The following is a 24,980-nucleotide window of genomic DNA, read 5'->3' as shown; positions in this document are numbered from 1 at the left end:
ATATATTCATTCATATGCCATTTACATGCTGTATTTATACCAGCCATCACCACTTCCTCTGGCAGCTCATTCCATACACACACCACCCTCTGCGTGAAAAAGTTGCCCCTTAGGTTCTTTTTATCTCTTTCTCTTCTCACCCTAAACCTATGCCCACTAGTACATCACTGATGACTGTTCTTCAGAACTTTAGTTGCTGGTTCCATTACTTTTTATTCAACTTGTTCACAGGCTGTGAGCACCACAGGCAAGACCACATTTGTTACTCATCCTTATTCACCGTGGTGAAGGTAGTGGTGAGCTATCTTTGTGAATCACTGTAGCCCAAGTGCAGTAACTAATTAATGGCGGTTAGAAAGAAAATTCTTCACTGAAGGATAGTAAATGAACAGTTCCAGCACAGAATGATTATGTGACTCGGCGACCAACCCGTAGGAAGCAGCTCACCAGCATCCCTAACAGCAATTATAGAGGGGCACAAATGGGCATGCATTCCATGGAAGTATCAGGAAAAACTTAAAAATTGCAGGAAAACGTAGGTTCAATCTACTCGGCCTGTACTCATAGGGTAATCTCCTTATTTCAGAAATCAGTGTAGTGACGCTACAGGAAGGAGATCAGACCCGTTCACAATATTCCATATGCAACCTCACCATGACCATGTACAGTTGCAGTAAGACTTCCTTTTCTCTTGTGCTCCAATCCCCTTGAAATAGAGTCCAACATGTTATTTGTTTGCTGTGTATTAACCTCCCGTAGTTGGTGTACAAGGAAAACCAGGACCCACTGAGTAATGTTTCCTAATCTTGCATCATTTGAAAACATAGTGTTTTCTATTTTTCTTATCAAAGTTGAACACTGTCACCTATTATAGTCCACCTTTTTGCAAATTTACTTAACCAGTCATTTAGTCAAAGTTTAGCTCCATTAATTTCTCCAGCACTATTTCTTTGTCAAGACTCATTTATCCACAAGAGCCTTTGTTCCTTTTTACTTTGGGGATGATTTTTGTCTTCAAACAAATACAGTTTTGCAGTAATGTCACCACTGTTTCCTATTAGAATCTCTCATCTCTATCATTAAAGAGTCAAGTGTTTACTTTTGCTGAACTATTCCTTTCTGATGTATCCATATAATTTCTTCCGAATGTCATTTGCTAGCTTATTCTAACTTTTACTCATTCCTAAGTTAAGAGTGTCACTGGCTGGGCCAGTATTCATTTCTCATCCTCTAGGTTCCTTTGAGAAGATGTGGTGAGGTGCCTTCTTTGATGCTGCAGCCCATTTACTGTTACTGAACAAATGGCAATATATTTCCATATTCTCTGTCAATTTCTTGGTTATCCCTTGAATTCCAGACTTATTACTCTCCACAGGAGAAATATGTATATTTTAAATCTAATATTATCTACTTACTAGCCACAGTTGAAACATTCTCTTCTATGGGGTCTTAAAGGGAAAGTATACTCAGTGAATTATTAATTGAGACTTTAAATGTTTACTAATATTTTATTACAGCTGTGCCTTTCAGTAGTGTCCAATCTACCCCAGCTTCCCTCTTCCTCAAATCTACATAACTTATTTTGTTCAGTTTTATTACTGTACTTTCAGTTTTGACTTGTATTATGTACAAATTCTTCTAATTATGATCACTCGTCTCCAGAAACTTCTTTACTCTGTGATTAATCAATCATTTTCTGCTGCACAATATCAGATCTAAAATAGTCTGTTCCCTAGTTAATTGCTCAACATACTGGTTTAGAAATCTTGAATACACTCCATTAAGTTGTCCTCACACAACTATGGAAAACCTGGTTTACTGAATCTAAGTAAAGAAAACGGCAATGGTATGAGTTGGCTACTGAGTCATAGAGCTGTACAGTACGGAAACAGACCCTTTGGTCCAACTCGTCCTTGCTAACCAGTATTCTAAATTAATCTAGTCCCATTTGCTAGCATTTGGCCCATTCCCTCTCAAATCTTCCTATTCATGTACCCATGCAGATGCCTTTTAAACGTTGTTATTGTACCAGCCTCCACCACTTTCTCTGGCAGCTCATTCCATACATGCACCACCCTCTGTGTGAGAAAGTTGCCCCATAAGTCTCCTTTAAACCTTTCCCCTCTCAACTTAAGCTCATACCCTCTAGTTCTGAACTCCCTCGATTCTGGGGAAAATACCTTGTTTACTAACCCTATCCATGCCCCTCACGTGATAGATTGGGGACCGTTACTTTAAGAAATAATGCTGGAAAGCAACAGTAAACATTCTAAAAACGCATAGGTGAACTGCAACAATTGCCGATTCCTAGAGCTCTGAGGAAGGGTCACTCAACCTGAAACTCTGTTTCTCTTCCCAGATGCTGCCAGACCTGCTGAGCTTTTCCAGCTACTCTATTTTTGTTTCTGATTTACAGCATCTGCAGCTCTTTCAGATTTTAGTTATTGATTCCTGTCCAGAACAAAAGTAAATGGAAACGTTGCCAAACCAAGGGAAATTAGAAATAGTATTAGATCCAAGGAAGAGGGATACAAATTGGCCAGAAAAAAAAGACGTGAGGAATGGGAACAGTGTAGAATTCAGCAAAGGACAAAAGATTGACTAAGAAATGGAAAAGAGATTATAAGAATAAGCTTGCAGGGAACATACAAACCGACTGTAAAAGTTTCTGTAAGTTTAGGAAGAGAAAAAAAGATTGGTGCAGACATTTACAGGTATTTTGTAATGGAGAACAAAGAAATGGCTGATCAACCAAACACATAGGTGCAAGTGAGAACTGCAGATGCTGGAGATTAGAGTCGAGAGTGAGGTGCTAGAATAGCACAATGGATCAGGCAGCATCTGAGGAACAGGAAAATCTACATTTCGGGTTCATCAGGAATGAGGCTGGGAGCCTCGGTGGTAGGAGAGATAAATAGGAGGGGGTGGGGCTGGGGCAAGGTAGCTGAGAGTGCAATAGGTGGATGGAGGTGGGGGTAAAGGTGATAGGTGGGAAGGGAGATGGACAGGTCATGAGGGCAGTGCTGAGCTGGAAGGTTGGAACTGGGATAAGGCGGAGGAGGGAAAATGAGGAAACTGGTGAAATCCACATTGATGCCCTGGGGTTAGAGGGTTCCGAGGCAGAAGATGAGGCGTCCTTCCTCCAGGCGTTGGGTGGTAAGGCAGTGGTGATGGAGGAAGCCCAGGATTTGCATGTCCTCGGTGTAGTGGAAGGGGGAATTGAAGTGTTCGGTCACAGGGCGATGGGGCTGGTTGGTGTGAGTGCCCCAGAAATGTTCTCTGAAGCGCTCTGCTAATAGGCGTCCTGTCTCTCGAATGTAAAGGAGTCACATCCGGAGCAACGGATGCAGTAAATGACATATGCAAGTGTAGGTGAAACTTTGATGGATATGGAAGGCTCCTTTGGGGCCTTGGACAGAGATGAGAGGGGAGGTGTGGTCACAGGTTTTGCATTCGCAACCAAATGCATACTTTGGTTTTGTGTTAGGGATGTAGGAACAGGAGTAGGCCATTCAGCCTGTTCTATCATTCAATGAGATCATTGCTGTCGGCTAACTCCTGTGAGGTGGAATGTAAGAACCAGGGGAAATTCTATCCTTGTTGCAGTTTTGGCGGGGGGGGGGGGCACAGTTCAAGGACAGAGGTGCATGAATCCGGTTAGTGGCTAAAACGAAGGGATGGAGAGGGCTGGGTAGGGAGTCAGGTGATGGGAAAGGAGGTTATTTGAAATTGGAGAACTCAATGTTGAGTCCCCTGGGCTGTAGGCTGCTGGCACACTGCTACCCTCACCTCCATCGAGGACCCCTAACAGTCCTTCCAGGTGAGGCAGACATTCATCTGCCTCTCCTCCAACCTAATTTACTGTATCTCGTGACTCTCTTCCCAGCCCCTGTCCCCCTCCCTTCCATTCCTCCCATTGACCCTTTCTTCTCACCAATCAGAATCATTCCTCCCATTGACCAACCAGGTTGTACCCTCTACCTGCGTTCTCCTATCCTCCCCCACCCAAAGTCAACACCCTTTATGTGCTGTTCTCTACATCGGGGAGAACGTAAACTAAAGGAACATATCACCGAGCTTCTCAGCCAGGCCCACAGGGGCAGACCCAACCTTCCATTCAATGCCCATTTTAATTCCCCCTCCCATTCCCTTTCCAACATGACCATCCTTGGCCTCCTCCTTCGCCACAATGAATCAAACTGCAAATTGGAGGAACACCTCATCTTTTGCTTTGGCAGCCTACAGCCTAGAGGACTCAACGCTGAGTTTTCCAATTTCAAATAACCAGGTTGTACCCTCATCCCCTTTCCCCCCACCTCGTCCATTTCTCACATCAACATTCCTTTGAGCCATCAACTGGATTCATTTCTCCCATCCACCAACCAGGTCATACCCTCTACCTATGTTCACCTTTCCCCAACTCCTTTGTCAGCAGCTTTCCTTACACCCACTCCCTGTCCTGAAGGAGGGTTACATTGACTTCTGCACATTCTGATGCTGCCTGGCTTGGTGTGTTCTTCCAGCCTCCTGCTGGTCTATCTTGGATTCCAGCATCTGCAGATTTTTGTCAGAGACCAGGTAAGGATGGCAATTTCCCTTTCTAAAAGGACATTGGTGAACCAGATGGGATTTTCCAACAATTGACAATGGTTTCATGATCATCATTATATTCTCAATCCCAGAGTTTTAAAAATTGAATTCAAATTCCACTATTTGCTGTGATGGGATTTGAACCAGGGTCCCCAAAACATTAACTGAATCTCTGGATGATCAGTCCAGTGATAATACCTCAAGGCCATTACCTCCTCTGAGGAAAATACCATTGCTATTCACCCTAACTATACTCATGATTTTATAGACCTCAGGTCACCCCTCAATCTCCCACACTCTAGTGAGATACGACCCAGCCTCTCCTCATAATCCCAAACCTCCAGTCCCAGCAACATCTAGTCACTCTGACATTGGTGGGTCCTGCGCAGGTATGGTTTGACGGCCAGCTCAGGGCTTGGGACTTGCAGCGGAGTGAAGATGGATTCTCTTTCAGCTTTGTCTTTTTATTCTTGAAGTATTCAAATTGTGCCGGTTTGTGGCAACAGTTGAAGCTTTTCACTGTATTTTACCATATTGTTCATTGTAGAGTGCAAGTGACAATAAATCATAACAAATCTTTTCTGCACCCTTTCCAATTTAATAATATCCTTCCTATAGAAGGGCAACCAGAATTGTAGACAATACTCTAAAAGTGGCCTCACCAATATCCTGTATAATCTCAACATGGCACACCAATTCAATGGCCTGAGCTATGATGACAAATGCCTTCTTAATCTGTAATGCAACTTTCAAAAGAAGTATGTACCTCAACCCCTAGGTCTCTATTCGACAACACTGCTCACGTAAGAGCTGGCCTTGTTAAACCAAAATGCAAAACTTCACATTTATCCAAATTTAACTCCATCTGTCACTCCTCAGCCCATTGGCCCAACTGATCAAGATCCTTCTGTAGTCTTAGATAACCTTTCCTATCCACAGAGAGACAGAGACAGGTTAAATTAGTGGACAAAAACTTGGCAAGTGGAATATAATGTGAAAAAATGTGAAGTTATGCACTTTGGCAGGAAGAATAAAAGCTGAATAGTATTAATGGAGCAAGATTGCAGAAACCTGCAGCATGGAGGGATTGGGGGCCCTCGTGCATAAATCACAAAAAGCAATCATATAAATTCAGCAAGTTACAGGAACGGCACAATGGATTACTGGCCTTTATTTCAAAGGAAATAGAGTATAAAGTAAGGAGAGAAAATGAGGTCTGCAGATGCTGGAGATCAGAGATGGAAATGTGTTGCTGGAGAAGCGCAGCAGGTCAGGCAGCATCTAGGGAACAGGAGAATCGACGTTTCGGGCATTAGCCCTATAAAGTAAGGAGGTCTTGCTAAAACTATACAAGGCACTAGATAGACCACATTTAAAATATTGTGAACAGTTTTGTTTCTTTATTCATTCACAGGATGAGGGTGTCACTGGCTAGTCAGCATTTATTACTCATCCCTATTTGCCCAGAGGGCAATCTGGAGTCACACGTAGGCCAGATCAGGTAAGGATGGCAGTTTCTTTCCCTAAAGGACATCAATGAACCAGATGGATTTTTCTGACAATCAACAATGGATTCAATGGTCATCATTAGATTCTTAATTCCAGATATTTAATGAATTCAAACTCCACCATCTGCATGGTGAGATTCAAACCCAGGTACCCAGAACCTTACCTGGTTTAATAGTCCAGTGATAATACCACTAAGCCATCCCTTCCCTTTTGGTGCCCTTGTCCAAGGAAAGATTACCTTGCATTAACAGCAGTGCAGAGAGGGTTCACTGGATTGATCCTGGGTATGGAGGGATTTTCTTAGGAGGATGGAGACTGGACTGGTGTTCAATGCAGTTTTGAAGGAAAGATTACATTATAACATTGCAGATTCCAAGGAGGCTGGACAGGATAAGTGTGGAGTTTGTCTATCTTGTGGGACACAGCATAATTTCAGAGCAAGGGGTCACCAATTTAAGACTGAGATGAGAAGGAATTTCTTCTCAGTGTAGTTAATCTGTGAAATTCTTTACTGCAAAGGACTATTGCAGCTGATCATTAAGTGTATTCAAGGCTGAGATGGATAGATTTTCAATCAGTAAGAGCATCAAGAGTTATAGGAGAAGTCAGAAAAGTGGAATTGAAGATAATCAGATCAACCATCAAATGGCAGTGCAGACTCAATGGACCAAATGTCTCACCTTCTGGTCTTTGGTGAATTCTAAACTGCTCCCAACTCTACTTGCTGGCTACTTTTTCCTCACAACTTTACATGACTCCTCTTTGGATCTAATATTAATCATTAAATTGATTTTTTTAGTCATGGTTGGGCCTCTATTCCTGCTGTATTTTTGAACCAGAAAATAATGTGCACATTTGTTTCCAAAATATTAGCTATTGCTTATCCCATGTCCTGCCTTTTGATGATGGCCAGCTCACACCTCCCATACCTTTATAGCTTTCTTTACAGAGCCTTAATTTCAGACTGGACTATTTCATTTTCAACCTCAATGTCTAATTCTAACATTTTCTCTTTGAAGGATCCCACATATTAATAGTGAACTCCTTTTCCTTGCAAACTACAAACCTAGGATAGACTATTCCCAAGAAGATTCCTCAATATGCTGGTCTGAAGTAAAATCTTGCACACATTCCTGGAATTCATCCATGACAGTATTATTACTAATGGGGTTTGCCTACTCTATACAGTTTAAATTCACTTGATTACTGCAGCATTCTTGTTACCTGCCTCTCTAAATTTCCTGTACTTGAACACTACTGATTGAAGGTTAGAGAACACACCCATTCATTCCTTTCCACCTGGTATCTCAAGTTCCACCATAACTGGTTCGACATTCAGTTCTTAATAACTTCTCACGATTATACAGCTTTCATCCTTTACAAGCACCACCACCCTGTCTCTTCCTGTAGAATGAATGCCTTGGAAGTTCAGTTTCCAATTTTGGTCACCCATCAGCCACTTCTCTGTAATCGCAATCATATATCATTCCTATTTGTAGCTATTCTGTTGTTGATTCATCTACTATTTGCAAATGCGTGATGCATTTGATATGGTAACTTTAGATTATTCTTCAAACATTTCTGCACTTGTGCACTTTTTGGCCCAATTTGCTGCTAGCCCTCATTTCCTCTGCCTACACTTTTACTGCTTTTCTATCTTTCTAGATACCTGCTCTTGTCTCCTCGCTCAGGTTCCCATACCCTGCCACGAGTTTAAGCTCTCTAACATTCTAGCAATGGTCCCAAAAATATCCTGCTAGGATGCAAACTCTCCAGCTGGTAGAAGAGCCATCTCCTCCAGATTTGATTCCAGTGCCTTAGGAATCTAAATCGCTTCCCCCTCATCTCTCCAGCCATGGATTCTCCTATTCATGATTTCACTAGCACGTGGCATTGGTAGTGATCCCGGAGAGTACTACCTATCAGGGAAAAAATGGAAAAGCAGGACCTAATTCCCCATATTCTGCTTGCAGGACCTGATCCCTCTTTATCCATGCTGATAGTACCATAGACCAAAATCTGTGACTATTTTCCCTCCCCTTCAGAATGCCCTCCAGCCATTCAGTCACATAGTCCAAAACAAAAAAAGGAGAGAATTCTGGTTTCTGGAAATACCCAATAACCAGGCAGCATGAAGAGAGAAAACATTCGTACCTCAATCAATTGTCTTTCATCAGAACTAATGAAAGTGAATCAAGTTCACTTCATGTAGGACCCTCAAAGCCAGAAGGTGTTTTGACATAGCTTGGTCAGAAATCCATATACACAGATTTGCTATGTAAATGTACATTTAGCTTCAGCACATTGTGTGAAAGTCAAAATATAGACTATATGTTGAGTAGCGAGTAAGAAACAAAACTATAGTAAAGCTTTGTAAAAAGCCTTTATTGTAGTTAACACAAACATTGTGAATCCCAGGAACATTCAGCAAATCAGCTCTAATGTCAAAGGTACCTGATGCAAGACTGGGGCTTACAATTCTGATTTAAAAGTAATAAGGGCAAATTCAGTCACAGGCTGTAGTTAAAGAGGTCAATTGCAAAGATCACTGACGTAAAAATGTGAATTGTGGTTGTGTACTGGTCCAATGAATTAAGTCTAAATTCAGAATCAAAACAGTATAAATGAAATAACACATCAGGAGAGGGCTACTAGCAATAGACTTGCACAAAATGCACCCTGTTCAAGTCATGGGCTGTGCTGCTCTCCAACAGATTAGCTTTTTTTTGAAACAAATTAACTCTGGAAAGTTGGGAAGAGAATGAGACATGGCAGTAGACAGAGCAATGTGCCCTTATGCCTCAACAACAGCGGACCGGTACAAGGCCTGTATCAAACTACTGGACAAGTGGGTGGGGGAACAGCAGGGATGCAGGCCCAGAAAGAAGAGACGGGTAAACAGCACCAGTACTAAATATAAACTACACTTCCAATTACCTTTCAGAGACAAGCTTTTGATTTTGAACTGATGTATGGAGGAACTTGGAAAGGGTTTTCAACTGAACAGAATTGAGCTTTGCTTTAGTGTCCCTAGCTCCATTTCCATGGGCAATGGCATTTTTGGAAAGGTGGGGCAGGGAAGGTCATAACAAGTAGCCATTATTTACTGCTCCAAGGCTCTCAGCTTTGGGAATGGAACTGAACTACAAACAGTATTTTAACATTCAACATCAGTCCCCACTTACTCCAAAGCATGAGCAGGCAAAATAAAACTAGCAGAAAAATAACCAAAAGGAAAATCAACTTAGTGTTGACCCTTTCCAATTCCTTCTACATTAATGCCTAAGCAGCAAAACTGCAGAAGAGGGTTTTTAATGTTCCATTAATCCAAGGACTAAGGACTGAGTTCAATTAAGAGTTCCTAATAATAACTGCTTGCCCCACTCTTAATGCTATTCCAACACTCTAGGTTGGACATACTCTTTGGTCATAAAAGTTAATAATTCTGCTGACTAGCCCCCAAACAAACCAACTCTCCAGACTTAATTATGCAATAACTCAATTTGAAAGGATGCAACTAAATGGAACTTCAAACTGATTCATTTCAGGCCAGGGTGGTTTCAGGCTCTAGATAGGCAGTAACGTAACTTATTTAACCTAATGTTGAGGTGATCAATCAAGCTCAGCTCAAGTGTGGACAGATTCTAAATAATATAGAGAACTATCTGCTTGGCATTAAAAGGATTTAGATGAAAATAGTAAGTTTGGATGCTAAATATAAATTAACCTATCAGAATAGACTGGAAGGCTTTTGGGATCTTAATAGTTAGCTTATATCCTTGAAAAGTAAAGTGCATCCTGTATACATTCTGAACAGTTACACATTGTTGGAAAGTTGTAAATCGAAATATTTTGATTAATTATTTCAAGTTCCTTTGAAGGGCTAACCATAAAATAGCAGGCAGCTTTAATAAAAATGCTCACATAATATCCACTTTGCAAAAATTAAAAGTTTTTGCTATTTTAAATTTGTCAATGATGGGAAACTATTGTCAAAAGCTTGCATTTGAAAGTATTTCTCAACAACCCATAAGCAGTAATTTCTTTCCTCCTTTTTAACAACAGACAGTATCACTTCTCGTCAGACTATTCAGAGAACAATTCAAGATGTCAAGATTAAACTTGAGCAATTCACTTTTTTTTTAAAAAAGAAGTGCTTGATGGATTATATACAAAATAAAATTAACTTCAGTGATCAAAAGAAATCTGGGTTTCAATTATGATTCCCAAGGCATCAGTCAGGTAACTTCAGTGAAACAACAAGGTTTCAGCTATCTGCCTACAAAGAGAGACACAACAGTATTATTTTACCTCATAAGTACACCTCAGCCAATATCATTTGAACATAATTGAATCAGCTCAACTGTGCCTCAAAATTCTGCAGAAAGTAATGGCGTGAAAGATTCCAATCATGAATGCTCACATGCAGCTGAGTTCAGAGGGAAAATTGCAAGCAATTGGGTTCCAGGTAGAGGAGTAATCACAGGAGTAACTGCTCAAAACAGCCTATTAGAAGAGCCATGGTTCAACACAAAGAAACAAAAAACATAAATTTAATTATTTTTGAAGCACTCCAGTTTTTGAGTTGCAAACTGGGAACTATTACAGGAAAGAACCAGATTTCCAGTTCTACAGTGCCTCAATAATCAAAAGCATTTCCTGATGATAATGTCTTTAGGCTCTGCTGAATAAGTGTTAGAAAAATTACTTCAATCCTTTAAAGTGTAACTGATTGCCTCTCACCTGAGTCAAGAAAAGCAAAGCAAAAAAAAAAAATCACAGCAAACATCACTGGGACTTGAGGAAAATATAAATCATCCCCTTGACCAAATTATGACCAACCTCCTTCCTTATCCATTCAGAAATGAAACCTTATTCTAATTTACAAGGGTGCTTCAGCACATCATTAAAAACTATTAAGTCAATTTGTGCGCCTCAAAAATGTTACTTAACTCTGCAAACAGGACAGGTATATAATCATTTTCAAGACCCCATCTTGGAGACAGTTATGCACTTTCTTCCTCCCCATCCAATACTCACCAAATTGAACTAAACATGAATTTGCTGCATTCAATAGTGTGTGGGATACATCAGTGTTATGTAGGCGGTTCTGACTGCCTTTCCATGTCTATTGCCATGGGATCATTTTGATGTGTTGCCCTTGGTCAAAAGCTTGTAAATGATCTATTTGACACTCTAAAATGGGGCCAGTTAGTGCTATTAAGAATATTGATTCCACAAGTAGTTTAACATTTAAGAAACAGCTACGTGCAATATTTGAGAGTGAGCTCTAACAAAATTAAACTGCTGCTACTTACTCAGACAAGCTAAAGATTCCTGCAGTGATTGCAAGCTGCTGTTTAATACCGTGCTTCTTTTTTTAATAAAAATACAGACTGCAACACACACTTTCTAAACAGCAATGCAAGACAGGTTGCTTTTTAAATACAGCAGTTTCCAAATGTGGGAAATTTTGCACTTTATTTTTAAAAAACATTTTGCTGCCTTATGATGGGTATGGTTGCATTTCCAATAGTTGGCAGATACATAAACCACGCAATATCCTATCAGGCATCACAATAGTTGTCACCAATATTCCAGAATGGCAATGTCTACTGCTTAATGATTGTACATTTCTGTCCACCAGCCCATCTGCCCAACTACCCTCCCCGCCCCCACACCTGACACAAACATAAGAAAAAAAAAGAGAATCTACTGAAAAGTCTGATTGTAGGCAAGTTTGAAACATTATGCTGCAGAAGCACTTGACCTTCAGTCTCTTCCACACAAATCTAGGCCCATATTCACAAAAGGCACAAATGCAAAAGTGTTTTATCTAAAATTCAGGGGTTAGGGAATTTTTGGCGCATACACTGCATAAACTTTTGTGAATACAGGCCCCTACCAGCCCCTGACACCCACCAAACCCACCCTCCCCAACCCACCAACACTGACTAGTCGTAATGAGCCGTTATATATCACTTAGTATAGACTGACCAAAGGGATACTGTGTCTGATTTGTTTAAATATGTGCTTTCCAATGCTGCACTTCACAATGCTGATACCGCCAGGTCATCCACACTAGGCCTGGCCTCACCATTAACCACCCACTGCAGATAGAGGGAGTGAGTTGGGTTTTGAATAGAAGGATGGGTGGGAGAATGGAGGTGAGATGGGGGAAGGGGAAGCGGAGGAAGGATAGAGAAAACAAAATCATTCATCATCAAAATTCTGCTGGAGAAGGAAGTTTGCGGCGAGATTTTCATTCTTCTCACAAGCGAAGTAGGCTTGAATGACAAGTCCCTCAGGGAAACCCAGTGCCTTTAACTGAAACAAGAAAAAATATTATCAGTAGCGAGTTATTGATTTCAACCTCTCCACACACCCACTTCACTTGAGGCATATGCCAAAAAAACTAAAACTGCAAGTAGACAGACAGCAGGTAATTGGGACGGCTGCATACAGCATATTCCCAACCACTGATTTGATAGAGCAACAATGAACCAAATTCACACTTGAAGCAAGGGGAAAAACTCAGTGCAGAATATGTAGAGACCCAAAAGGAGTGAAGATCTTAAAATGACAGCTGAAAATGAGTATTATTTTCACAGCCATGAACAAGTACTAGACATCCAATAGTATGGCACAGAATGACACAGGACTGACTGTGTCTGTTACTCTACATGGAGACTTCCCAATTTTCAACGTTTTGCTTATTATTTTTTAATGAGTACAGTTCCTTTCCCACAGGATTGAATTGCCTGCAGAGGCTGAATTGAAGGCTTAGTTATCCCAAGGCATCGTGTAAACTGGACATGTTCTCAAATGAGAGATTGATAAGTGCTGTTTTTCACATTACACAAGTGTTTTCATAAAGTCAACTATTGCACCTTGTCCTTAACAGTAAAACAAACATGAGACACTTTAAAGGGGACAAATTCAAGACTAATCTTGAAAGTCAATCTATTAGTTAACAAATGGCCTATATAATCAAGCTCAACACAGAGGACTTAGAGGGAAGCAAACATTGTGTATGAGAAGAGACTGACAACTAATAAAATAAATCCAAAATAGGTATTTACACAGAGAAGGAGGTACACCTGAAGTACTGAGTGAATACTTTGCACCTATCTTTACCAAAGATGATGCTGCTGCCCAAGTCATGGTGAAAGAAGGTAGTTCAGATATTTAATATATTTTAAGATTTGAGGTAGTCTTGGATAGGCTGACTGTACATAAAGTTGATGATGCACTAGGATTGGATAAAATGTACCCAAGAGTAATGAAGGCAGTGATCTTCCAATCCTCATGAGAAGAAAGTGAGGTCTGCAGATGCTGGAGATCAGAGCTGAAAATGTGTTGCTGGAACAGCGCAGCAGGTCAGGCAGCATCCAGGGAACAGGAGAATCGACGTTTCAGGCATAAGCCCTTCTTCAGGAAATCCTCATGAGATACAGGGTGGTGCCAGAGGATTAGAGTATTGTGAATGTTTGTTCAAAGAAAAGTGTTTTTTTTTTTAAAAAAGTTCACTCACTTGTGGGACTTGTGCATTGCTGGCTTGCCAGCATTTATTGCCCATCCTTAGTTGCCCTTGAGAAGGTGGCGGTGAGCTGCCTTTGTGAATTACTGCAGTCAAGTGGATCCACAATTCCCTTAGGGAGGGAATTCTAGGATTTTGATACAGAGACACTGAAGAAATGGCAATGTATTTCCAAGTCAGGATGGTGAGTGGCTTGGAGGGGACCTTGCAGGTGGTGTTCCCGTGTATCTGCTGCCCTGGATGGAAGTGGCTGTGGGTTTGGATGATGCTGTCTTTAGTGAATTACTGAAGTGCATCTTATAGATAGACAAAAGTGAGGACTGCAGATGCTGGAAATCAGAGCCTAGATTAGAGTGGTGCTAGAAAAGCACAGCAAGTCAGGCAGCATCTGAGGAGCAGGAAAATCGATGTTTCGGGCTAAAGCCCATCATCAGATAGATAGAATACACTGCCGCTACTGAGCATTGGTGGAGTGGGGAGCGATGTGGTGCCAATCAAGCAGACTGCTTTGTACTGGATTGTAACACGCTTCTTGAATACTGCAGGAGTTGCTTCCATCTCGAATGGGAACTATTCTATCACACTCCTGAATTGTACCTTGTAGATGGTAGACAGGCTTTTTTTGGGGGTGGGGTGGGGTGTCAGGTGGAATTATTTACTACAGTCTTCCTAGCCTCTGACCTGCTCTTGTAGCCACTGTATTTATATGGTGAGTCCAGCCGAATTTCTGGTCAACAGTAACCCTAGAATGTTGATCATGGGGGAATTCAGTAATGGTAATGCCATTGAACACCAAGGGGCAGTGATTAGCTTGCCTTTTATTGGAAAGAGCGGGTGTGGTGGAATATTACTTGCTACTTTTCGTGATATTAACTTGCTCTGCTGACCTGCAGGTCATTGGTTGTCCTGAGTCTAGGGTGGAATGCCTCTGACTTACAGATTGTAATAAATGACATTATCATCTCCTTTTATTCAAAGCCGTTTACATGGTCATTTCCTTGTAACTCAAGTCCTACCATTTACATTTTCAACCCTTATTCAGAAATCAGTAAGAACATTACAGTTGGAATTCTGACTACACCCTGTAGTTAGAAAATACAATTCACACCAGATCTGCCCATTAGTTCAAGAGACGAGGTGGTCACTGCATTGTGTCTCGAGTACCATGTGACTGTGGGGATTTGGGGGGGGGGGGGGGGGGGGAGAGAAGAGGGATGGCTGCGGGTTGTCTTATTGGCATGACTGACTGTGATGTAAAGATCTCGTATAAAGAAAGGACTGCTTCCTTTGTCTGGGGAGAGATTTTGACACGACTTTGTAAGACCTGCAAGGTGTTTTAAAAGTTCCTCCTGAAAGTTTGTACTGTACACAGCACTTAATAAGATTTGTTTTTTTGTTCACAGAAGTTGGCATATTGCAGTTACATCAAGCGTGTAAGAATCTGAGGAAAAAGAAACTAAGATTTAATGGCAGCAGTGGGATTCCAACACACACCGAGCTTCCAGGTGGATTGAGTAAGTGATCGCCCGAGTGCCGGTTGAGAGAGATGGATGGGCCCACAAGGCAAACTTCACCTTGGTCTCGCTCTCTCTAAACCTACCACTCAGTCAACCCTTCGACCCCTAGGACTCTGTAATGACAAAATCTAAGATAACTTATGCACTTGCACACCAAGTTCGCTTTCAGAATCATAAGTCACTGGGAATTCGGAGGTTAAAGTCCCCTATGTAAAAGGGGATTAAAGCTCTCCAGTAGTGAAGTTTGAGGCTCCGGAGTGTAGAGTGCAAGATAAAAAGATACACGACATTTACTGTGCCTGTCTCTATCGCCCTGCCTTAGACTGGTTGTTAAGAGGGAAAACCCCCATGTGAAGGTCAGGATCCTGAAGTGGGAGTGGAGACTACAAACACAGGGTTTGAGGCTCTGGAGCATTAAAAAAACAACTTACATATCAGGAACTTCAAAGAAAAACACCTAAACAAAATATGGTATTTCTTATTCCCCACACCTGCCCTTAGAAGTATTTTTGGGACAACACGGCGTCACCAGGAAAAGGGGAAGAAAGTGGAGCAGGCCTGTCAGGAGCCCGACAGTAAAGTACGTTAACTGCTGGGGAAGCTTTGTCCAGACTTTTGTCTCAGTGGAAGTCTCCGTTTCTGGCCTGTGGACTCAACTCGGTGAGTCTTTCTTCTGGGGGACAGGGAGTGGCATGGACTGCGGCGTCCTGTGGTCCACTGCGAGGGTTTTCTCTTTTTAGAAGTGCAATTTCATCAAGAGGAAAAAAACGAGAAATGTTGAAATTAAGGTTGTACTAATACTTGGTCGAAACAGGAAGTTTCAATATAAATTATGCCATACTGAAAGTGTTTGATATTTAAATATTTTAGTTTGTTAAAATACTGGTTCAGAAAATCCTGTTAAGTAACTGTTTTGCCTTAGTTGAATTAGGATCTCAATTCAATGTATTTTGTGGGTCATGTAATAGGGCAGATCTTGTTTTTACATTAATATGATATAACATTAGGTCTTTAAAATTATCAAACATGAAACCTTAAAACAAATTGATTGAGGACAGTGAGCCCCTGATTTGTTTGAAATTCTATAATGCCGGTTTAAAAAAAAACAATTGTGTGTCAGTGGTCATGCTTTAGCCAGATGAAAGTATTGTATTAATCTTTTTTGCTTTTTTTTTTAAAATATAGTGTTCACAAAAAGGAGAGTGTATTTTAATTTTGATGCTTTAAGGTTTGAGAGAATACTAGAACTTGAGGCTAAGCTGTTCCAGTTCTGTCAATTATTGTTAAGGCTTCATTGGCCCTCCTATATTTTGCAAATTAAAAGAATGTTGATCTCTACAAAATTGTAGATTTACTGGTCTGTAATCACTAATTCCAACTGTTTTATTTGGGAAGTTTCATTTGGAGAATATATTTTAATATGTTCTGCATTTGTTTCCAACAAATATTTGAGATTTAAATCGGAACTGAAACTGCCTCTTCAATTGCTAAAGCACAGGAAACATTTTGTTGTTTTCTTGCTGTTCCAGATTTTTGAAATACTTTTCCTGACAGCTTTCACATTAGCCAACTATTAATTTGTCAAAAGGAAAATAATTTTTGAATAACCTGAATGGGGTGCCCAGAGGGCTTGAATTTTGGACCACTGATAAATGACTGAATTGTTTAGGCAGTACATTTTGTAACTTTATGGATTGTATAAATCTTGATAATGTCAAAAATAGTGAACAGAAAACAGACTTCAAGACGACTGAATGTTGAAATAGACAGACACAATTTAGTGTAGTTAAATTTTTGATAACCACCATAGCAAGGAAGGAATGAGAGAGGAAATGCAAAGATACTTTCAGCAGCTAACATCATCAAGAATTTTTCCATTCACAGATAAAGCACGCTGTCGGACCACCACCCCCTCACCACCACCCCCACCACACTACACACCTGATCCAACGGATTCAATCAGCTCCCCAATCATGAGCATGAAAATTGAAAAAGCTAACAATGAAGAAGAGGTCTGTATGTTTTTTGTCAGTGAGCTTCCCATGGATAGGAAACCACATGAGTTTTACCTTCTCTTTCAATCATTTAAGGGATATGAAGGTTCACTGATCAAGCTAATATCAGAACAGACAGTTCTATTTGACAGCAGAACGGGAGCAGAAGCAGCAAAGAATGCTGCATTCACCTCAGATGCTGCAGATTCTATCTACTGCATAAACTGGTCATTCTTGTCATAATAATTGCATATTGTGTGTCAATAACTTGCTTAAGTACCGTCAGTAAGATTCTTATAAAGAAGGTAGTACTGTCATCATTCAATGATAACCACCTAGTTAAGGAGGGAAAATGTTAAGTGCTTTTTTCCTGAGATTCTTACCCACTCGATGCAACTGCAATACCCCATCTGTGAACAACCAAATCTTATCAAGCACAGTTCAGTACAAACTTTCTGGAAGAACTTTTAACACACACCTCACAAGGCTTGCGGAGTCGTGTCAAAAGCTCTCTCCGAACAAAGGAAACAGTCCTTCTTTTATACAAACTCTTTACATCACAGTCAGTAATGCTCACAAGACAATCCCTCGTCACTCCCTCACAGTCACATGTCACTCAAGACACAAATGCAGTGACCAGAAACAATGTAATGCAAACTATCTCTTAATGGCCAGATCTGGTGGGAATTATATTTTTTTAAAATACAGGGAGTAGTCAGAATTCTACCTATAATGTTCTTAATGATATCTGAACAGGAGATGAAAATGTAAATGGCTCTGAATGACAAGGAAATGGCTATGTAAATGGCTCTGGATAATAGGAGATAAGGTAATTTCTTACAATCTATCTATAAGTCAGATGCATCCCACCCGAGCCTCAGGACATCCGATTTCTGCAGGTCAGCAGAGCAAGTTAACTCTTTAATATTACACTTTTCAGTCCAGGCCTGGACATTGACCAGGCTTGCAATATTTGAACACGGACTTTTTCGGTACCTGGGAAATTCATGAAGGGTGCTGTCCATTGTTGGCAAACATCCCACTTCTGACTTTATGATGGAGAGAAGGCCCTCGATGAAGCAGCTCAAGATGGCTGGGCCTTGGGACACTGAGGAACTGCGATATATTCTGTAGAGATATTCTACAGCTGAGATGAAGGATACCCAACCACCACAACCACCTTATGGAACCAGATAGGACTCTGACCAGCAGAGGGATTTTCCTGATTCCCATTGATTACAATTTTGCTAGGGTTCCTTGATGCTACGTGGTCAAATATAGCCTTGATGTCAAGGGCTGTCACTCTCTCATCACCTCTGGAATTCATCTTCTGTCCATGTTTGAAGCAAGGCTGTAATGAGGTCAGGAGCTGAGTGGCTCTGGTTATACCCAAAGTGGGTGTTAGTGAGGTGGTTGTTACTAAGCAGGTACTGCTTGATAGCACTGCTTTTGGCACATTCCATCACTTTACTGATGATTGAGTAGACCGGTGTGGAGGTAATTGGCCAGGTTGGATTTTACAGCTTTTTGTACACAGGGCATACCCACACAATTTTCCACATTGTTGGGTAGATGCCAGTGTTGCAGCTGTATTGGCATAGCTTGGCTCGGGGTGCGGCAAGATCTGGAGCACAGGTCTTCAGTACTATTGATGGAATGTTGTCAGGGCCCATAGCTTTTGCAGTACCCAGTGCATATAACCATTTCTTGGTATCACATGAGTGAACAGATTTGGCTGAAGACTGGTATCTGTGATGCTGGAGACCACTGGAGGAAGCAGAGATGGATTGTCTACTCAGCACTTTTGGCTGAAGAATACAAACACCTCAGCCTGATGTGTTGGGCTCTTCCGTCATCGAGGATGGAAATATTTTTTGAGCTGGCATCTCCTTCAATCAGGTGTTTGATTGTCTACCATCATTCATGATTGGATGCAACAGGACTGCAGATTTTAGGTATGGTCTGTTGCTTTTGGGAATGCTTAGCTCTGTCTATCACTTGCTGCTTACGCTGTTTGCCACGCAAGTAGTTGTGTTTGGTAGCTTCACCTTACTTTTAGGTATGTTTGGTGCCGCTCCTGACACGCCTTCCTGCATTCTCTATTACATAAAGCTCTGTTCATCAATTATAGGCCAGCTTGGTGATGAGGAAACAATGATTTTGGAAACAATGACTTGGGATGAAAGTAACTTATTCCAATTATTTGAGAGTCAGCATTGACTGAGGCCCATCATATGCTGGTGCACAGAGCACAAATTCAAGAAGGACAACGATAAACAGACTAGGTAGGTTGTTTGAATATGTAGAAGACAAAAAATTAAATGCAGAGAAGCACAACGTGTTTCAATTTCATAAGATTGGGGAAAGACAATATAAAAAAGGTACAATTCTAAAGAAGGTGCAAGTGCAAGGGGAAATGGGGTATGTATACATATAAAATAATTTAAAGTGGCAAGAAAGGTTGAAAACGATTAATAAAATGCACATAATTCTGAATTTAGAAACTGGACTATAAAATGCAAAAACAAGAAAGTTATGATAATAGATCATAGTCAGCACAGTACAGACCCTTTGGCCCTCAATGTTGTGCTGACCTTTTATCCTACTCTCAGACCAAATTAACCTACATACCTTTCATTTTACTGTCATCCATATGCCTATCCAATCCGGTGTAAAACACTAGTCTGGCCTCAAGTGGAGCATTCATACTCCAGGAAGGATACAAAGGCAATAGATATTGTGCAGAAAAGTATTAAAAGAATTAGTTATGTTGGTAGATGGGAGGGCATCTTCGGTGAAGAGAATGCTAAACGCTGATTTGATAGTAACATTCAAACTCAGGATGAAATTGTGTCAGTTGGATCGAAATCTTTCCACCAATGGAACAGTTGAGATTCAGAAGAGAAAAAATTGAGGTGAATGGCAAAGACAGCAATGGGAATATGATGAAACCCCCTTTCAGGCAGCAAGTGTTAGAATTTGGAACAAAGGGCCCAACAATAGGGTATAGGTAGATTCAGTCATGACATTCAAAAAGAATAGGACCATTCTCTAAAATAAATTCAGGCAGTACATAAAAGACAATAGCACTAGGTTACTTGCTCTTTCAAAGAGCTAGCAGGGTCTCTTTGGGCCCAATGGCCTGGTTCTGTGCTGTAAATATTCTATGTTTCTTCAGTTTGATGTGACTTTAAGACCATAATTAGATGCAAATTAACACCTAGACAAAGTTTGAGACATTGGCATAGTGCTTAAAAGACTACTCAAAAACATTAGTTTTAACAATTTTCCTAAAGGAGAGGGGAGCAGATTGAGGGAGAGAATTCAAAAACTTAAGGTCTGAACAGCTGAAAGAGCAGCTGTTATTGATTCAGAGGACAAAGTCACACAAGATGGCAGAGTTAGAGAAAAGAGTTCTCAAAGGGTTCCAAAATTGCTGTGATGTATCATTATTCTCTCCTATCTTATCATAACCAAAGCATCACTGGATCCTCTTTCTGCGCTCTCACAATTACCTCTGTGTACTCCAGTTCTATCCTACTTCTCATCTACGTACAGCCCTTTGGCAACAACATTCAAAGCTTTCTGACCTCAAGTTTGCACCATTTCCAGAAGTACCTATTTTCTCATCCCATAAAACAGACCATGCCAAATTTCTGTATATCTACTGCTGAACCTTTAGTCACAACATCATTACCTCTACACACGACTACTCCAATGCACTTTGGCTCATCTCTGACATGCTACCTACCATCTATAAGTCGGAGATCATCCAAAACTCTGCTGTCCACTTCTCATTCTCAAACTTTTCTAATCATAATTATTCTTCCATTGGGGCTACATTTTCAACTGTCTAAGATCCAAGATTTGGAAGTCATGTTCTATACCTCTGTCTCTACCTCACTTTCCCCTTTAAAACACTTTAAAAAAAATTCCTTTCAAGCAAGCTTCTGGTCATCTGTCTCAAGTAATAGCTAGGTGTCATTCTTCACTTTATAACGCACCTGTGACATGCCCTTCAACATATTAAAGGTGTTAAATAAATGTTGCCACTGGTTGTGGGGCTTGAGGAGTTGGCCATGGAACAATTAGAACAAGAGGATGAGAATTAAATGGGAGTCAATGTAGGTCAGTGAACACAGGAGTGACAGGTGAACTGGATTTCTTGCCAGTTCGTACATAGGTAAAGTTTTGGATAATATTCAAGTCTGGGGGTAACATAAGCAGTAATGAGGTGGTTAGCAGCATAGTGGTGGAGGTGGAAGTGAAGGAAGACAAATGTTTTGGAGGGGAAAGTTGTCAGGTTCAGCGATGGGGAAGTTATGCAGGCAAAAGCTCAAGCTGGGTCAAATAGTAACAGTCAAATTTGAAATGATTTCTACCACCTATAATTGCTGCAGCCTTCCTTGCTTCATTTATTAATTTGTTTTAGATTAACTGATGGAAATTGATGGTCATGAGTCGTCAGTACCATTCATTGCCACGATGGCAAGGCAAATTAGGTAGACTGTGACGTTTATTAACAATAATTCCTGACTAAATACCATATTAGTATGACCACCACACAGTCAATGTGGAGACAAAGTCCCACCTTCACATTGAAGATACCCTCTAGTGTTCTTTCTAAGCTGAAGAGCTGTGTATCTGTTGCTCCCATTGTTCCTCGCACGACAATCAGTATCGGTACGTCAATCGTGGCACTGACTTCTAATTCCAGATGTTGATGCTGTGCGCAAGCTTTCGAGGCCTAAGCAGCTGGTATAAAATTAGAGTTCTGATCAAGGGTCCTGCCTGAAACATCAACTCTCATGCTCCTCTGATGCTGCTTGACCTGCTGTGCTTTCTCCAGCTACACATTTTATCGAAACTGACTTTCCAACATCCGCAGTCCTATCTCAAAGGCACAAAATTAGAGGGACTGCTGTCTCCATTGTGTTGTGTGGAACTGCCATAATGCTGAATGCAACAGGTTTTGAACAGACTGAGCAATTAAAGACTTAGCACTTTGAGGTGTCGCAGGGTAGCAGCAGATCTTAATCAACTACAATCCATAACCTCACGGCCTGGCATATCACCCCACTTTACCACTGCAACCAAGCCAGGGATCAACCTTGGATCAACAAAGATCAAAGAGCATCTCAGGAACATCAGGCACACCTAAAAATGTGGTGTCAACCTGATGAAGCTGCAGCACAGGACTATAAAACCAGCATTAGCAGCACAATAGCTAGTAAAATTCCGTAACCAATGGATCATACCTAAGCTCTGCAGTTCTGCCAAGTCCAATTGTGAATGATGGTGCACAATTAAACAACTAACAGAAGGCTAAGGCCCTATAAATTCCCCCAAAACAACAATGTAAAATACAAACAAAAACTGAAATTGCTGGAAAAGCTCAACCTGTCTTGTATCATCTGTGGAGAGAAATCAGAGTTAACATTTCAGGTCAAGTGAACTCAGAATGCAAAATACAATACTAAAGCATTTGCATCCATTGTCAGCCAGAACAGTCAAGCAGATCAAGAACAATCATTCGGTCATGACAGGAAACAGGAAATGCAAGAACCAGTTACAAATCTCAGTGGGCAGTAAGGTACCCAAACTTTTTTACAATAAGTACAAATGTTAAGGACAGAAGTACTTGAAAAAGCATAGTCGTAATGCCATTGGAATAGAAGAGTAAATGTTTACATTTTGTATTAGTGAGGTGCAAGTCAGGAAAATGGATTTCACAGACTTTAGATAACAAAAACCTCACAAAACTGACCAATTCTAGACACTACAGGATTAATTCCACAACAGAGCACAAACAGCTGGCTACATTTGCTCCACATTTGACACCAAACTGAGATACAATCTTCAATTAAAATCCACAACAGCATTGCTATCACTGAAATCAATAATCATACCCATCAGCAATTGCACTTCTTATAATAAACCTATTATATTCCACTAAACTAGCTGATGTTAGTTCATCTCAATTCTAGAAAGTAGAAGAATAGTCAAGCGATACAGCTTACTCAATGCCTTACATCTTGTGGCTTCTGTATTGCTCGTCCTTCTCTTTAAGCAAAATGAAAGCTATCTTAAGATAAAATGGAAATAAGGTCCCCCATTCCTAAACTGTTGGTGAATGTCACTTCAGTTTCACACATCAGATGCAAAAATATCCTACTGGAGATGTATATGACACAAATTAATCCTGACAGAGACAGGAAAAAGACCTGGAGGAACTCTGTTGGGCTATCAAGAGACAAAAGCTAAATATGCATTCTAGCAAGAGGGCTCATATCACAGTGTTAATGTCTCCATCTCTGGGTCAGAAGGTCCAGATTCAAGTTGCACCTGCTCCAGGAGTATGTAGTAACATGTCTGGTTCATTAAAAATATCTATACACTAGTAAATCTAACTACTTGTAACTTCTGTACAACCTTCTAGCTAACATAGGTTGGGAGAGTTCCTACATGCATGAAAAACACAGTCTGTGAAGTTTTATCAATAGACATGAAGAAGGTGTGCCTTTAGCAATAGAAATTGTTGGGTTGTTCCATCATTATTCCTGTATGCACCCACCACCACCTACCTCTAAGCTTTGGATTAAATCAAATAGCAATGGTTGCTCTAGGCCTACAGTAATCAATCTACACAGATCTGGGTTTTGAAAGCTAAGGGTTGCACCACTTCATTTGTGAGACTGTCACATGAAATGCATTAGATTGGCGATTTAACTCTTGGGAGCAATAACACATCAGATGCAAGTATGATTTACTTAGATAGGTATAGATAACAGAGACAAAGTATCCTGATAAGTTGTTGATCCCATTTGGTTCAGTCTTGGCAAATATTTCTGCTTTAATGATTATGCTCAATGAATACATAATACAAATGCCCATTTTAAGCTCAAGCCTTGTAAGGTTAAGTGTAGATCAAAGTTTGTCACCTATATTTTTAAGTGATGAACTTGCAATTCCATACATTTCTCATTACTGCACCTTAGTTTCCAAACTTTTTGGAATCAGATCAGCTATATTCCTATTGAGCAGGCTCAAGGAGAAAAATGTTTATTTCTTCTCCTGGCTTGCACACTTGTATTCAAAATAAAACATGCTCAGATTTTTAAAATTTACTTACCCTTTCTATTGCTTCCTTCTCCTGGGGTGTAACCTGGATGTAGTTAGTGTGTGGTGACCCATGACCCTCTGCCCCTTCACTTCCAGCCTCTCCCAAAGGATCATTCAACATCTGAACAAACTGCTCCTGATGCTGAGTAATTTGCTGGAAAGCAATTTGAAACAATCAGTGCAACTTGCACAATGGGACACTATTCCAATCAACCAGTAACTCATAATTCAATACTGTAATCAAGTTATTTATTCCAAGAAAAATCACAATGTAGAATGTTTGTTTTTAAAAGTAATGGTGGTGCTTTTTGGCATGGATATTTCCTATGTCAAGCAGTGAATGTCAACATTAAGCAGCATTAAGTCAGACCCAATGTGTCTGGATGAAAAGTGATGCTCCTTTTATTTTATGTCACAACGTGTTTCAGAATCATGACAGCACAGGAAACAGCAATTCAGCCCACAAATACTAAGCTGACTCGCCACAGAAAATCCTACCAGTTGCTTTCTTACCCTTAGAGTAGCTTCTAAGGGCATTTCCCTCAACTTCCTCTACAGCTTCTTTAGTTCTAACCAGAGGGGAGGAGGTATCTTACTGTCAGTGTCTCTGGACTAGTAATCCAAAACCCCAGACTAATATACTTGGGATATGGGCTCAAGTCTCATTAGGACAGATCAAAAATTTGAATTAAATAAAATCTGGAATTA

At 40.6% G+C, this 24,980-nt stretch overlaps 1 protein-coding gene across 2 annotated transcripts in view; it reads right to left on the bottom strand.

Annotated features, from left to right (window-relative positions):
* Nucleotides 1-8,463: 8,463 nt before the first annotated feature.
* LOC122565130 (lysine-specific demethylase RAD23A-like) overlaps nt 8,464-24,980 on the bottom strand; it is an 86,197-nt gene continuing 69,680 nt past the window's right edge. For both annotated transcript variants that reach the window (XM_043720781.2, XM_043720780.2), the window contains exons 9-10: nt 24,283-24,426; nt 8,464-12,426 (exon numbers count right to left, since the gene is read on the bottom strand). In XM_043720781.2, coding sequence (XP_043576716.1) covers nt 12,313-12,426; nt 24,283-24,426 — 258 coding nt within the window. In that variant the 3' untranslated portion in view covers nt 8,464-12,312. The remainder of the gene's footprint in view (nt 12,427-24,282; nt 24,427-24,980) is intronic.

This window comes from Chiloscyllium plagiosum, unplaced genomic scaffold, assembly GCF_037043375.1.
Source record: "Chiloscyllium plagiosum isolate Xiang-an unplaced genomic scaffold, Cpla_swu_hap1 HiC_scaffold_28, whole genome shotgun sequence".
NCBI lineage: Eukaryota > Metazoa > Chordata > Chondrichthyes > Orectolobiformes > Hemiscylliidae > Chiloscyllium > Chiloscyllium plagiosum.
This window is presented reverse-complemented; position numbering and strand designations above follow the sequence as displayed.